The 17,406-nt window shown below is 37.7% G+C and overlaps 1 protein-coding gene across 2 annotated transcripts in view; it reads right to left on the reverse strand.

Annotated features, from left to right (window-relative positions):
- Window positions 1-17,406, reverse strand: part of LOC139717241 (sushi domain-containing protein 4-like) — a 460,810-nt gene that overhangs the window by 9,517 nt on the left and 433,887 nt on the right. For both annotated transcript variants that reach the window (XM_071628746.1, XM_071628740.1), the window contains exon 4: window positions 11,892-12,023. In XM_071628746.1, the coding sequence (XP_071484847.1) occupies window positions 11,892-12,023 (132 nt within the window). The remainder of the gene's footprint in view (window positions 1-11,891; window positions 12,024-17,406) is intronic.

A 17,406-nucleotide genomic window follows, 5' to 3' on the forward strand; every position in this document is an offset into this window, starting at 1 on the left:
GAGAGAGAGAGAGCAAGAGAGAGAGGGGGAGAGAGGGAGAGAGAGAGAGAGAGAGACTGGCTTTAAAAGTGGCTCCAGATTATCCCAGTGACCATCACTGATTGGTTGGATATGCCATCCTAGCTTCTCTTTCCAATTCCTTTGCCTTTTAATTCCCCAACATTCTTCTTTGGTTCCCATTTTATATCTGCCCAACATTGAAAGGAAAGTGCACAATATGAAAAGATTACAGGTGTGTGTGTGTGTGTGTGTGTGTGTGTGTGTGTGTTTGTTTGTTTTTTGTTGTGCAGCCTGTCCTGTAATTATTGAGTTAGCATGAGTTAGCAATTATGAGAACATTCCCACTCTATTCCTGTTATTCAATTCTAGCAGGAGTCATAAGGATAACAAATAAAAGTGGATTTTCTTAGCTGTCCAGAGTCAAGCCAATATCAGCCACATTGAAGCAGCTGTCAACATTGCATTAATTCCAAAACAAAAACTCTGTCACCTCCCTCCCCCCCCCCCCATAAGAAAGATGACGTCTGCTTGAGGCAAAATGATGAGCACAAACAATGGCGCCTACAACAAATTGAAAGCATTGATTTGCCATAAAACTGCCGGATCTTTAATGCGACAAATTCCCTCTCACGTTTCCAGAAATGGAGATGGCACAAGGGACAGAAATCGATTGGAGTTTGGAGTTGGGATGGGAAAGAATTGATGCTATCCATGTCTCTATCTGGCCGTCTTCGGATCTATGTTTGGTGGAGGTGCTCAAAATATTACGTACTTGATGATTGCATGATTTGACAAGAATACCTTACTAATCTTGATCACTTTTCTTCTGACGGGCAAAGGACAAATCTAGGTCTCCTGATTTTGTCAAGACTGTTACCTTATCCCAGTTTAACACTTGAAGATTGTGCTATGATTGAATTTACCAATGCCATTTGATCATGATGTCTTTTTTGCATGTCAGATGAGGTCATTTCCTAAACAAAAAATCACAAGAAAAGTGCCCAGCCTCTGCACTATCCTTTCAATTATCCCAACTACTGACAAGATATTTTACATACAGAAACACCCTATTTCGTTTAAAGACATTCTGCTTTACTGATGATGATTAAGAGTAACGCTATCAGAGTGCTGATTCAACTTAATCTGAATATCTGGTTGACATATTTAATTTCATCATGTGTATTGATTACATTCTATACAAACTGAAGCATGATGTGCAAGATCATACAACAAATTTTTCTTTTGAGAGGTTATCCATAAGAGAAAAATCCTTGTCTGATTTTTCCCAATCAATGAAATGCATCATCCGAGCACACGGTAGGGGTGTAACAGTGATGTTCAGGGAGAAATGATATCCCCCCCTTTTCAGTTTACACTCAAAGAAAATAACTTTGATTGTCTTTCATGACACTTTATAGGCTGCCTTATCCATAGTAAACAATTTATGTTATTCATTGCCTGTTTGATTTTTAAATGCCAATACCAGGTAGGTTGTGGAAAATACCACATTATCTTTTCTGCAATCTTGCATATATATATATATATATATATATATATATATATATATATATATATAGCAGACTCATATTATGAAGAACACCAGTATGTCAAACTCTCACTATAACAAGTAATTTTAAAGATTACCATTTCTTTTATGCTAAATTTTTCTTTTAATGTCGATAGGCATGTATAACAAAATTCACTATAACAAAGTGATTTCTAATCGGCCTAAGGAGTTCACCGTGGTGAAAATCCATTTTTCTGCAAACTTTGGGAATACAGTATAAAATTTGTCTCTCTTGTATAAATACCAATGCTATGGTAAAAAAAGTGTACTAACAGATTAACAGACACAATGAGTTTTGCAATGGTACAAATCATGGGGAAAAAACACCCATCAGAAATTCTGACCACTGTACACTATCATTAAGCCGCAAAATTCTTGCTCCTATGAAAAGGTATTTTATTGGGTAAAATATATGGCAGCCTGCAGGCTGAATTGCAGACATTCCACACGAGTCAGTATGAAAACATTGAAATATAAACAAACAAAAAAATGCATAGAGTAAAAAAAAAGAGAAAAACAATAATATCAATCTTACATATTGCACAATGAAATTTACCTTTACAGAGACTCCAACCCAAAGCACCTTCTGATCTGGAGATTCTCCCGCCTGAAACCCCTAGCAATGAACAAATTGATGTGTGCGAAGCACGAAGTTTCTAGGGTTCTAGATGCGCTCTTGTACTATCTAAGGCTTATTTTTTCAACACACGATAGTAATAAAGTAAGAAATCCTTTCCAACGGGAGACAGAGAGCCAGGGCGGGAGAAATTAAATCTCAAACGGGAGAACGGGAGATTTTGCAAAAATGGGTTTTCGGCGGGAGATCTCCCGTCGAAAACGGGAGAGTTGGAGTCTCTGCCTTTATAAAAAGTGACGATGCCATGTACCACCGCACATGTATATATTCCACTGTATATCTTACAATGCTTGATTATACTTCTAAAAACAAACAAAGAACAAACAAATCAAATCAAACCAAACCAGTACTCAAATCAGGTTTTTTTTTTTTTTTCAAATTTGCTCATTGTATATAGTGCACATAATGTCCACGTAAGTTGCAAGACCTAGTGTATAGTTGGAGAAAAGAGAGAGAGAGAGAGGGAGAGTGTGTGTGTGTGTGTGTGTGTGTGTGTGTGTGTGTGTGAAAAAGGGAAGAGGGAGAGAAGAGGGACAGAGAAAGAGAAAAAGGTTTCAAAGCGAGGTTCGACACTAAATTGAGACCTGAAACAAACAAACTTCCGAATGAGAATGAGAATTGTATGCCTATCGGTAATTATTACACTAGGAGAAACTACTACACAACAATACACTGCTTTACTGATATTAAAGTTCAAATTTCAAGAATATAAATACATATGTAACCAATTATCACAAAAATATATTAAAAATTTATTAACAGTTTGTGGTCACTGAAGAGTAAACATCTCCCCTGCATTTATGATTTGGATTGTGGAGCAATACGTGGGCATTACACATCACTTCTACCTCTGCTCTTATCAACACTTGCTTGCTAACATGTAAACCACTTGTAGTTTGAAAATTAGCAAATTGGTAAGTGAGGTTGAGTAAATAATGCATAGGGCCTAATGCCCACACATTGCTCCGCAGGTGCACAATGAGTCTGTGCAAATCAAGTTCATCTCACATACATTTTGCTCGTGAGTTCACACATAAATTGCGAAGATATAAAAGATGCTCTGATGTTCTGACTGCTCCAGTTGTCTTCATCCAGAGTGTGGTTTTTGACTTTAAGAATCTAAATGGAAAAAAGTTCAGCCTGTGATGATTGTAGTACTAATAACCCAACAGACAAAAATAATCTCTGGAAAAAAAACAACAACAATCCCACTCACACTTTCATCTCCTAAAAGGAGTGTCCCGGATCTTGCAATTTCCAGTCAAGGGTTGAAAACTTCACCATTGACCATGAACTCAGACAGACACGACCATGAACAAAAGATGGAAAAATTAAAAAAAAAAGAGAGACGCCAAAGGCATGGCATGGACAGAGCCGAGTTGAGCTGTCACAAGCATCTTGACAACCAAATACAGACTACATGGGGCCCCATAGTGTCTTCCGGATACAGAAAGTCAGATCAGTCAGATAAACTTTGAGTGAGGGATAAGCTTTTTCCAAGAACAAGAAAAGAAGTCGTCAACAAACAGCTCTCTAAATTCTGGCAGGATTTATGCTATTTTGTTTTTAAACTTTATTACACAACCTCTTTCTCCTTTCCATCCCCCCCCCCCAATAAAAAGGGAAGAAATTGTGGTTGTAGCTTTTAAAAAAGAGCAACTCAAATATCAAAAGCTGGATGTCTTTTTTTTTTTCTGAAGAGCATCGTCCACCAATTCCTCTCTCGCATTAACTGCCCCTATCTACCATTGCATCTCATCAAAGAGGCAGACGACTTCCAACGTGGAGAAGAGCGGAATGCATCTCTGTAAGAGGATTAGCCATTGCTCCGTCTCCCTGCCACGGCTGAGGACCGAACATCGGCGGGACGACTTACATGTCCTCTCATTTCTCTTTCTATTTCTCTTCTGTTTCTATCTACTGTGTTGAGCATGGTGGCTGCCATTGGGTGAAACTGCATTGACAGACCTCACCTACAGCCCTCTAGATTGGCATTCTCTTGTTCTCCATGGAACAAGAACATTTGAGTATGACCATGCCAAAAGTTTACAGTTTTTAATCTAAAACTTTCAAGGTCTTGCAGTAACAGCAAAAAAAAAAAACAACACCAAAACAAAACAAAAACAAAACAAAACAAAAACAAACAAACAAACAAACAAACAAACAAAAATGAAAATAGAGAACAACAACAACAAAAATAAAAAACAAAAAAAACGAAAAAAGCAAATCATAAGCAACAAGTCTCCAAGAGTTGCAAAGCTGGCAGAGAAACGTGAAGATGATGTAAGCTATGGTCAAGACCATTATTATTATTATTCATCACAAAGACTTAAGAGCTGAAGAAGTCACTCCCCATCTTCTCTCCCCTCAACTCCCCCTCCCCCCACCCCCATGACCCTGAGATCAACCACCACACAGCTCTTGAGAGAAAAGTGAAGTGATGAAGTGATGGGAATGATGATGGAGAGTGCATCTTGGACGTACAATCTCATAGAATCAAACAATAATCATGAAACAGGAATGATCAATACCTCTCCAATTTCTGTTGGTATACGATCTACCCAGGGAGGTGGGATCCCACCTCCCTGATCTACCTACCTAGACATTTGATACACTGCATCCTTGCAGCAGTTGAACCCTACTTCATCACGCCGTGCTATTTTCTCCCAGAGTAAACCACCCATTGACATGTTTGTTCCTCAAACATATGGGTGCAGGAGAAGTCAAAGACAAATCACATCCTTTGAACCCTCAACCCATTTTGGAAAAAACAAAAAAAAAAAAACTTTCACATTTCCTTCATCATATGGAATGGTATGAATCACCTATCGAAAGAACCAAAATTTCTTTGAAAGTGACTGATGCTTAGCAGAATATCAATTATCCCAATATATTATATCTGGGACAGAAATTCTAAGTATCACAGCACAAAAATTCATTCACAGCATTGCAATGAAGGATTGATATATCTGTAGAGTATTTTGGCATGACAGTGTCTACTGTTGTACTTCCATATTTCATGTGTATATCTGTTTCTTACCTTATTTTGCCCCAAATATGGCAAGTAATTTTTCCTTTTTGAGGTTTATATCAAACACATTTCTTCAGGTTCTTCAGGCTGGTGTGCATGCAAAATATTGAAACTTCAGACAGTTCATTGCTTTGTTGCAGTAAGAACAATTAAAAAGTAATAGTACCAACATACTTGACTGAATAATGAAATTCTACTGATCAACTTTGACCTTTGATCCCTGACATTTATGAAGTTTTCTCAGAAATTACATCACCTACGCAATTCTTTATACTTATCCCAGCTTTAATGATAACGTCAATTCATTTTTGTATGTTACTGTTGTACATGCATCCCTTACAGTAGCCAATCAATGGAAATATAAACATCTGGACAAGTAGCCACTACAGACAAGTTGGAAGGCGATTGAATTTCATCAAGCACTGTTCAAATCACAAATCACTTGCATTTCGCCAATATACATAGAAATGCAAATGGTCATGACACACTATCAACAAGTGCAAAAAAAAAACCCTAATGTGGTTGTATTTTTGTTTCTTTAATTTTCAAATTCAAATGTAAAAGAGCATAAAACTCTAAAAGGAATTCAAATTGTTGTGTTGAAAATTGGCTATGAAATGGCTGTGACATCAAAAACAAAGGAAAACAAAGAGGTCCTAATAAGAGTTGGGTCCCATCTTTTACTAGGATATCCTTGGTTGTTGTTTTTTTGATATCTCAGCCACTTCAAAACAAATTCTTCCCAAATAAACTTTGAATTCCTCTTAGAATTGTATGCTTTTTCATATCACCTCAGGTGTTTTTCATTATCTCACAAAAAAGTTGAAAACCTGAAGCCCCATCTCAACCAAAACTATACCATCCCTTTTAGACATCATTGGGCTTTCTCGCGCACCACTTACAATTCTCATGCAAACATATAATTCAATTTTACATTGTAGAGTGAAAGTCAATGTGTGTGCAAGTTACAGAACATGGCCTGCAATGTCACAGAATGCTGCACAGTGGGAATTTGAGAAAACATCATAAGACTACTTAATAGCCACTGCCACGCATGTTCTGAAAACCCAGTTATAACTTCACTCAACATGAAAAACAACCCCCCCAAAAAAACAAAACAAAAAAAACAAACAAACAAAAAACCCCATGAAACCTGATGCTCATGCCCAACTGCTAGAAAACTAATCATGTCTATTGCCAGATGAAGAGGAATCCATCATGTGTGATGGGACAGGAAGTACAAATTACATCGCCTCATGAAATTGATTGAATTGATCAAGTGCAATTGAGTTATCACATCCCTTCCGTCAGTATTGTTGTTCTCTATTACCAATAAAGCATGATCATTTTGGGAGGAACATCCACCAGATATTTGAAAATTCTGCATAGATATCAATTTTCTCTTAGATTACCGTGAGCCATGAGAAAATTATAAGACCTTGACAGGGTGGGGGGGGGGGGGTGATGGGTATAAATTGTTTTAGATTTCAATGAGGTTTCTTAGATACCACCTAGGATTAGGCATTGAAAGATTTTTTTTTCTAATTAAGGAAGCAGGAAGTTGAGGTGTGAAGAAAGATGGTGATGATGGGGGAGGGGGGCAAGTCATTAATTTGCTGAAATTCATTATATTCTACCAAGCATTTTGTGTCTTCCCAATATCAATAAGCTATATTAAACTATCATGAAATGTACATTTATGTGGTTCATGTAATTCAATACCTACCTCTCCCTACCAATACTTCAAAAGGAACACCACTATTGCTTTAATAGAAGTCCAACTGTTCTAGATATTTCGTAATTCTTTGTTTAAAAAGAGCTCGAACGGGAAAGCATCTGAAACTGGAGAAAACTCTTCCACAATCGATATCAATGCAGACATAATGAAAGCCCCCTCAACAGCAAATCACACCATTGTTTTGGAAATCATTACCTCTGCAAAAGGAGGTTATGTTTTTGTTGATAATGGTTTGTTTGTTTGTCTGTCTGTTTGCAAAATAACTTGTAAAAGTTGTGAATGGATCTGGATGAAACTTACATTAAAAGTTAATAACGACACAAGGAACAGATGATATAATTTTGGTAGCGATGTAGATAACCGTTTGGATCCAGGATACTTTTTTGTGCTTTTTTAAAAGGATTATCATTGGCAAATAGGATGCAGGAATTCAGGCTGTGCGTATTTGAGCCGTGCATATATGCGCACTGAGTGTGTGCTTGAGTTGCATCTTGTTGCTGCTGATGGGGGGCTCTGATACCCCTTTCAGGTAATCGTGGATGCGGATAATAGGAGCACTAAGTCGTAAAATTTTGATTACATGAACGGGAGAGGAGTAAAAAAGTGTGCATTATTTTGATGCTGCTATTATCCGCATTATTGCAGCATGAAGAGTTGATCGAGACTACATGAACGCGTTTTACGACATATGCAGACTAACATTCCACAGTTCGGTCAAAGGTCACTCGATTTCCCGCACAACCGCTGATTGCTGAGCTTGAGCGAGAGCTGTGCATACACATGAGTCCCGTCCTGCGCGCGCTTGAGGATATATCACTGGAAACATTACATCATTATAGAGGCGTGCGCAATAACCATGACAAATACTCCCATCTTTCGCACCATTATATGAACGGGCGCTCGTAAAAGTAGTGCGCACTTCATGGGATATATGAACGCGATTTTGATTACTTCATCCGCATTATTTGGATGCGGATAATTGAACCGCGATTACCTGAAAGGGGTATGAGAGATACAACAGAAAGGCTTTTTTATCACTGGGAAATAAGGGTGACTTTCAGCATGTGTGCGTGTTTATGGGTAGAAAGGAGCTGCTTGGTGGTCTGTGCTCTCCGAGTGTTTTTCTAGTTTCATACGCTGTATTCAAAAACTGAGCTGCACAAACTACGACTCGAAATGGGTGCAGTAATAGACTACAAATTTACTTGAAATGAAACCAACAAGAAAAAAAGGATGAGTGAAACTTTCCAAAAACAAATGAATAGCTATGAATGATGTCTTAATTCGTAGAACTCCATTTCTCTGTGAAATTTAGACAAATTGGAGCACTTCAAATCCTCTTTCAAGACTCACACTTTTCACCAGGCATTGAATTTCTAACTCTCTTGGAGGAGTCTGTGGCTTTGAATGTTTTCAAAAGAGATATATGGCACCATACAAATGCTGTAGATCATCATCATCCTCATCATCCTCATCATCCTCATCATCATCATCATCATCATCATCATCATCATCATCATCATCATCATCATCATCATCATCTTTATCTATGGAAATAGATGCAGATGGTTAAAGAATGGAAAGAAGGCCCTAGATCCCGTTTTTTTCTTCTGGTCATAATGTATAGGAATACATAGGGTCTAACCACTTGGGCCCCATCCACCCACTATTTTTTTTTATCCCGGAAGTGGCATCAGAATTTTCTTTTTTTTCTTGTCAGGTGATGAACCCCGGAAGTGTCACCTTTCAAGAAAAGCATGGCAAGCCTTTTCTTTTCTTTTTTTCTTTTTTGCTTGTCAGCTGATTAAACCTGGAAGCAGCACCAGAAATATAAACTGCCCCCCCCCCCTTTTATAAACGCCGTACTGGGCATGAATTTAGTACTTGTGCTCTGACCATTTGAATTCTGCCCCGTAAGCGCTGGTAATGGTCTTGGCACATTCTAGCTACACGTCTGCATTTTATACAAATGTGACCCTGCACCTCAAAACAAACAAAAAGTCGCCAGACATGAATTTTTAGTTAAGATCATATTCTGAAAGAACAGACTTTAAGCTTTAAAATGATGTATAACTCAAATCAAATGGACTGTCCTAACATATCTAAATATTGGAAAGAAAGCACAAACTCAGGAAAAGTGGAACTGAGAAAAGAGGCTCTGAAGTACAGTGTCTATTCAAGCGCTTAATCTTTACCAACCGTGCTGGCTGTGCGATGAATGGGACAAAAAACAGGAAGTAAACCACCAGAGTAACAACAATGAAGGGATTATCAAATTAAACTGAAATTAGGCATGCCTCATTAACACATTCTGTCCATAATTAATGCCTACTTTCAAAGCAGTAGCATTATCCTTTCAAAAGTTATTAGAGTTGAAAGTGAAGAGTGTGGACAAGGTTTTTCAGAAATGAAAAAGGGATTCTAAGGACACACCTAATCACACTATTCTACCAAAAATGTTCGAGATAAACTGCTAAAAAAACACCCTTTCCTGCCCGTTTTATGAAACCAAATATTAGCATAATGTAAAGGAAGACCCACTCTTTCAGAAAATATGAAAAAGACAAATAATATCAAGATTCCATGTCGATGGGTCAGCTGATGGCGGGTCAGCTGATGGCACGTACGCATTGCATATCGCTGTCTTTCAAGACGAATTTGGAAAAAAATATATATATAGTGCGATCATTCGCTTGAAAGAATTGAGTGATTGACTTGTCTATTTCAAGTTGTTTTTGTTTTTCTATACTCTACAAAATCTACATCTGAACCCCAATAAATAACTAGAAATGTCACTATGGCAACTGATATGCCTCCACCATAATGCATAGTTCTCCTAATAGGCCTTGAGTACAATGTCTTGACAATGTGTGATGACAGTTTCACATAATTGACAAAATATTAAAATGATGAGTTTGTCACAAATGTGTTACCAGGTAAATGTTCACTTCCCTTGAACTAGGTTTAATTGGATGAATAGCTATATTGCCTATTCAAAGAGTACAGGTATTTGGGGATTTGAGGATTTGTACTTAACTGTTGACCCTTTTATAAGTTTAAGGAAGAAGTGCAATTTAGTACTTTAACTTGACCTTTGACCTTTAGCAAAAAAACCCTTCCTAGAGAATGTCTATTGGATAATACATGCATACACTATTGTTTCCAGAAAAATCTTGAAAGCATTGCATAGATAAGAGGGAAATAGTGAAAATTTGAGGAGTTGACCTTGACCTTTGACCCCCCTGATGTTTGACCATGACCCCTAAATTACCTAAATAATCACTGTCAGTCAGTACATGCATATGTACTAAGTTCCATTAAGAAACCATTTGTGAGATTTGGAGAAAAAAGTGAAATTTTAACATTTTCATTTGACCTTTGACCTTTGATCTTTAACCGCACGACCTGAAACTCTCTCTGCAGAATCTTTGCTCGGTAGTTTATGTATGCACTAAGTTTCAAGAAAATACTTTTAGGCATTGCATAGATACAATGTATAGGGGAAATAGTGAAATTTTGAGCATTTGACCTTGACCTTTTGAGCATTTGACCTTGACCATGTGCACTCAAAAGTTGATAGGCATAACTTTGCCCAATCATACATATACATGCCAAGTTTCCATCTCAAACATTTTTTTTTAGTTACGCTGTCCACAAAATTGATTGCGGATGGAAGGACGGACAACCCGAAAACGAGGCATAAAAATCGGAGTGACAAAAAATTATAATATTTTGCAAAGGCATGTCTCACGTATATTCCACAAATGGTTCCATGACATTAGCTCCTGTGACAATTGCTCCCATGAAATATCTGCACGCTAAGCCAAACATAAATTCTATCCACAACCCTGACACTAATCCTAATCTTCACATCAAACTAAATCTAAAACCCTATCACAACCCTAACCCTAACCATAAGTCCTTGGAGAAGATAACACCGGAGCTATTGTCGCAGGAGCAAATGTGTCACCTCTACAAATATAGCAAACATAATACTCAGGACATTGGTACACTTTAAAGGACAAGTTCACCTTCAAGTACATGTGGATTGAGTGAATGCAACAATATTAATAGAACACATCAGTGAGAGTTTGAGGAAAATCCGACAATCCGTTCAAAAGTTATGAATTTTTAAAGTTTCTGCTTAGTCATGGCTGGATGAGAAGACTACTATAGCTTGTGATGTCACATGAGTACAACGATATAATGAAACTAAAAAGAGAATTTCACAAAATTTTAATCTTTACCAAACCGTGCTGGCTGCGCGATGAATGGGACAAAAAACAGGCAGTAAACCACCAGAGTAACAACAATGAAGGAATTATCAAATTAAACTGAAATTAAACATGCCTCATTAACACATTCTGTCCATAATAAATGCCAACTTTCAAAGCAGTAGCACTATCCTTTCGAAAGTTATTAGAGTTGAAAGTGAAGAGTGTGGACAAGGTTTTTCAGAAGTGAAAAAGGGATTCTAAAGACACACCTAATCACACTATTCTACAAAAAATGTTCGAGATAAACTGCTAAAAAAACACACTTTCCTTTTTTGAATAAAGTGCACATTTCTTGGACTTGTTACTGATGTATCGTTTTAAGGATATTATTCCCCTTGCCTTCTGAAAAAGAGAAGTCGAGTGTTCTTTTGTTATGCGAGAAAAGGGAAAATAAGGTGAATTTTCTTTATACTTTCTTTATACCGTTGTACTCATGTGACATCACAAGCTATAGTAGTCTTTTCATCTAGCCATGACTGAGCAGAAACTTTAAAAATTCATAACTTTTGAACAGATTGTCGGATTTTCCTCAAACTCTCACTGATGTGTTCTACAAATATTGCTGCATTCACTCAACCCACATGTCTATGGGAAAAAAAATAATTAGCCAAGGGGTGTTAAGAAGCACTGACTGTACTCACTCTGCTCACAGTGGTTGCCATGGTAGGCTGGAGGACAGTGACAACGATATCGCTGAGTCCCGGTACTCGTTAGGGAGGTGTCCACACAGGTCGCTCCATTCTGACAGGGGTTGGGACTGCAGGGGTGCATGGCTGTTTGGTGCAAATAGAGCAAGACAAGACTCACGTGAGCAAACAAAGAAATAGTGTAAAAATGGTTGATGGCATTGAATCATTTTTTTTTTTACTGACATGCAGATGGAATGCTGTAGATGCTCCCAATTCATGTCCAAAACATGTAATCCCGTGTACTTCTCAAAATTTAACCCATGATTGTGGAAGTAGCAAAGGTAGACCAAAAAAAGGTGCTTACTAACAATCTTTGGAATTACAAACCTTATTTTTTTTTCAGATTAATGAACATTATGAATAGCAAAGCTTTTTACATTTTTGGATTTATGAACTCTACGAATAATGAACCCCATTTATTTTTCAGAATATTGGTCTTTCAAAATAACAAACCTTCAAAATAATGGAAATTATTCCATTTTCATACAGACATACCTTTGGAATAACGAACCTTCATAATAACGAACTATAACCATATCACACTTCCGCCCTGACGAATATCACCAATTATATGATGAATTTCCTATCTCCTTTTTCACACAATATGGATTTCCCTACAAAAATGAATTGATTTCTCAATTGGGCAAAAAAAAAAAGAGGAGAAAATGGGTGACTGAAGATTCTGATCGACAATGAGTTTTTACTGGCATGCAGCAAATACATGACATTATTGCAAATAGGTTTATATGACACAGAATTTAATAATGATAATAATATTAACCTGTCGAAGTCTAGTCCGTAGTATACTCGGGCAGGTGTCTATTGGAAGGAAATCCTCAAAGCCCATCCTCAAAGGGTTAATCAACAATGCTTCTATAGCACAGTACACATAGCGTCTACTGTAAAACGAGGAATGTTCACATGCATTTTAATTTCATGAATTTCGCGAGAGCCAAGATTCGCGAAATTAAAATGCACATGAAAATTCTTGTCTACACTATATGCATTGAATGTTACAGGCAACTCGCGAAAATTTAATGCCGCGAAAAAGGCCATTGGCTCCAATTCGCAAAAAATATTGTGTTATACAGTATGTCGCTATGCACTGATGAGTTTAGAATGCTCATGTACAATTCTGTTTGTGTCATTGAATTAAGGTTAGCAACGCTTAACTGCAGAGCAAGTGCACAACTAGCAGCCCGAGGCAGATTGATGTACAGCAAGTTTATAGAGCAATTTGGAATATTCTTCTTATCATTATTTCTACTCATAAAGAACTTCAGACTCTCATATATTCAGAAAACATTTTTAGATCAATGGTCTTCCATGTCACGAAGTTTGATAGATATATTATAGCTTCTTGATATCCATGTATAAATAAAAAACATACACTGGAGTATCTTTTGCACCTCTGCACCTTATCTTTTGCTATTTTCTAAAGAGAGAATTTCTAGATTTTCTGCAGATGGAAAATGATATTCTCAAACCTGGGTGCATTGCACTACACACTCCAATGAAGGAGAAGTAATGCTTTCTAGTGTAGGATGTGGGTATATCAAAAAGCGCACTTGCAGCCGTACTCTATCTCACCTAAATATCACATTTACAATCTGGCGCCGGTGAATCACAGCCAGGTGTACTGCGTTCCTTCGCTGGTTTACGATGAAAAGAGCAGGCTTTGTTGCAAATGCCCATGAGAATCATACTACAGGCCAATGAAAATCCCATTTCATTGCAAATGCATTTTCATGACAGTTAGGAAAAAAGGTTACTGTGAGCGAAACGAAAGCCCTCCATGCGACTTTCCAGCTGGGTATATGATGTTGCTGGATATTCTGGGATTACGTCTTTGTCATCGGGAAGAATCATGAATAATTCATGTGCATAGCTGCACAAATTTTGTTCAGATTGTGGAGTCTTATTCCATGCACATTCTGCAGACAAATTGTGTTTTCTTGTTGTTTTTCCTTTCATGCCGGAGCGCCAATCTCAAATATGTACATTTCATGTTTATTTCCAAAGTGCAGAGTCATCTTCTCTTAATTACGGAGAGCGAATTTCTATTCCTCCATACTTTTGGATCAAGAAAACTTTCAATCTTCCTACATCACTTTCCTTATCTTTTTATCTCCACATCTATGAATTTCAATCATTTTATTTTTTAGGAAATAATATTGTGCCCAGAAGGTATTGCCCTGAAAAATATTATCTTACTGGTTTTATCTAAGAGTCCTAAATCATAACAAAATTATAAAGCTATAAAATTCAATCTTGTTTACATTTTTTTTTTCAACGATATTCACTCACTTCCATTTGAAAAGTACCACAAACAGGAATTCAGTTGGTACAACATAAAAATATTCATTATTGGTCACAACAAACAAAAATTTTATAACAGTTTCTTTAGTGATTAATGTTTTCACAATTTGAAAATAGAATTTAGCAAAGGCAATGATAAACACTTCATTTTATAGTGAAACAAATGGAATGTAAATAGAACAGAAAAATTACACAAACAAAAGTGGAAATATGGTACGCTATCTCAAACTAACAACCCATTCTCCAAAGCGAATCTCCCTAGCCACCCTTCCTAACCTATACCTTTACAACTGCTCCCTACCCCCAAAAAGTCCTCTGTGTAATACTTTTTTATACGTTTAATCAAACCTTTCATGACACGTACATGCACATACACATACAAAAAAAAAAAAAACTTTGTCATCAGCCATCAATAGCAGAGAAGTGGGCAAACACAACCAAGAGAGCAAAATTAAGAAAAGAGAAAACTTTATGTAAATCTTAACCTGCGGAAGCATGCCTGTTAATCAGTTTAAAAGGGCATTTATTATCTAGTCACCCATTTATTTACTTTATTATCTGGTTATTAATGTGAATTTGGGGAATTCCAATAAGACAGAATTGCAACTATTGCCCAATAACATTTTAAATGATCAGTGAGAGTGCCCAAGTTGCTGCAGTTTGCCGAGCTCATTTCTCTATTCTGTGTCATGCCAGCTCCTGTTGGTTATTTGCGACATAATGAAATCAACATTATACATACGCAATGTTGCATTCAAAAGAAAGAGGTAAACTTTGATAGAAACATACTATAACTTACAGAACCACAAATTCCCTTTTGCTCCTGAAATAGCTCACATTCCAAACCTATCTAAAGTTTGGGATTCATTGAAAGTTTAAAATCAGTATGCTTAGTGTCTCATATAGAGTAATTATCCCTGTTTTTTTTTGTTTTTTTTTTTTTTGAGGTAGAAGCGGCTTTATTCATCAATAAAACAGCTAAAGTAGTGTCAAGTGTGCTTAGTCCCACTTTAGATAAAAAACAGGAGTTACTCGCAAGTTTCATGTGAAGTGAGGGTACTCCCACACGTGACTGGACCTTTCATCAACAAAGGAAATGGCCCCTGCCACAAATAGAAACCCTGTCATAAACAGGCATGATTACTCTCCCTTAACCCATTGAGGACGGCTTGAATTTGTTACGGCACGCATTTCCCATAGCAGCATGCATTTACACCGACTGTGTAATTTGCGCAATGATTTGGGAGAAACTATTGTCATGGTAATCGCAAATCTAGCATGGAAATAAAGACAGTAAACAGATTTAAATGGTCTCTGTCCCTCTTCCAAAGTAAAAACTCATTCTTCAGACACACAGCCTCCTCATGATATCTTCAATTCTGCTACTGCTAGTATTAAGTAGTGAGGCATCCCCCCCAAAAAAAAAAAAGTGGTGAAAAAGCCCTAGGTAGTTCAATCTTTGCCTTTGCTTTAATTGAAGTCATCCTTCACACTAAGACCCAGAGAAAGATGCAAACATACCTTGCCATATCCATCATCCAATAAACTTCAGATCACAATAATATTAGAAGAATAAGCGGGAGGGGGAGGGGCATACTCCACGGTCTCAAATCTAAAATGAGGCAAAACGGACAAGAGGGGATTCTTAACAAACTTCAGTACGATAAGAGAGAGAGCGAGAGAGAGAGAGAGAGAGAGAGAGGGGGAGAGAGAGGGAGGATAAGAAGAGTGCTGCGACCTGCTAACAGCACTTCACAAAGTTCTATAGAAGTATTGATTTTGATTGATTTTTTTTCACATGACTACAGTCTCCCACTCCACTTTCTGAAAAATTGAACACTTTTCTCTCTCTCTGCTGCTTCTCCTCATTGGACGGCCGTACTCTTGAAGCGTATCACTGACATCAGCTGAACATTATTTGGCCATGTGTGGCCGGGCACAATTGGCCGGCTAATTCAATCGGGAGGGGCCGCTGAGTCTAATCACTTTTCACACACAGAGGCCGGCGAGACATTTCATCAGGGGGCTGGTAGCAAATGTTAACACATGAATTACAGTTTGAGGAGGGAGGCGTATTGCTTTTTGACGATGTGCTGCGAGACTCTGGGAAGAGCGCAAAGTGAGCGTGAACGATGCCTGCTGCAAAGCAATAGACACTCCTACATTCATACATGAGAAACGGCTCTGCATTCATTCACACATGTCATAAACACAAGACGCAAACGGGAAGCTAATAAACTCAAAACGGAAGTGGAAATTAATGCATGCCATGGTGGAGTTGGAGCACTTGCAACATCATCGCAATCCATCAACGAATGTCTGCACTGTCCGTCAGCAAGGAATTATTCGTATAAACTTTTGTTTGCACCTGTTTCATTCTTTCTTACACCATTCAAGCCATGACCATGAGGCACTATGTAGGCTTAGGCTTCGGTATCTCATCATGCCCTGCACAGTCTCGTAAGGCACGAAAAAGCATTACAATCATTAACAAACAGGCATATTAATATACAAATATTGACTGCTCTTGAGGATAGTGGTAGGAATTATCACTCCCAAGGTGCTTTTCATACCTGCCCCTTCTATCACCTCGAGGCCTTGGCCGAGGGATGATAAATGTCACTCACGTTTTTGATGTTTTTTCCATCAAACATTGCATGCTGAGCAGCAATCCACACAGACAGAGACCGCATACTTGATTTGTTGTCTCTTTATGTTTTTACTTTCCACTTCCTAAAGTAACTGCTCCATATCCTCTGCATGTAACATTTCAAATTTCGAAGTTTTGTGCGCACTCGGGTTGTTGAAAGATTTCTGCGTGCTATGCATATGTACAATGCGCGTCAAGTAACCAATAGTCTAGTAACATCCTTGGAAAATCGAATGCAAATTTGTGTAGTCTACAGACTCTGCATGCAAAGGTCTACATGTAGGCCTTCACTGTATGCAAAAGTTGCAGAGGGGCTACGTATTCTATAAGAGGGTTTTGGCTTTCTATCATTTGACCTTAGGTTCAAGTGATAGGAAGTAAAAAACCCTGGGGCAGTAATAGGCAGAACTGCAACATGTCCACTGATATACTATTGACCAATCAGTAATAAGAATCTTAATCTCCATTACAAAGACTGGGTAATTTTCCAGTCACCAA

Source organism: Diadema antillarum, unplaced genomic scaffold (assembly GCF_040938485.1).
Source record: "Diadema antillarum isolate AM-2024a unplaced genomic scaffold, OU_Dant_1.0 scf00000007, whole genome shotgun sequence".
Classification (NCBI taxonomy): Eukaryota; Metazoa; Echinodermata; class Echinoidea; order Diadematoida; family Diadematidae; genus Diadema; species Diadema antillarum.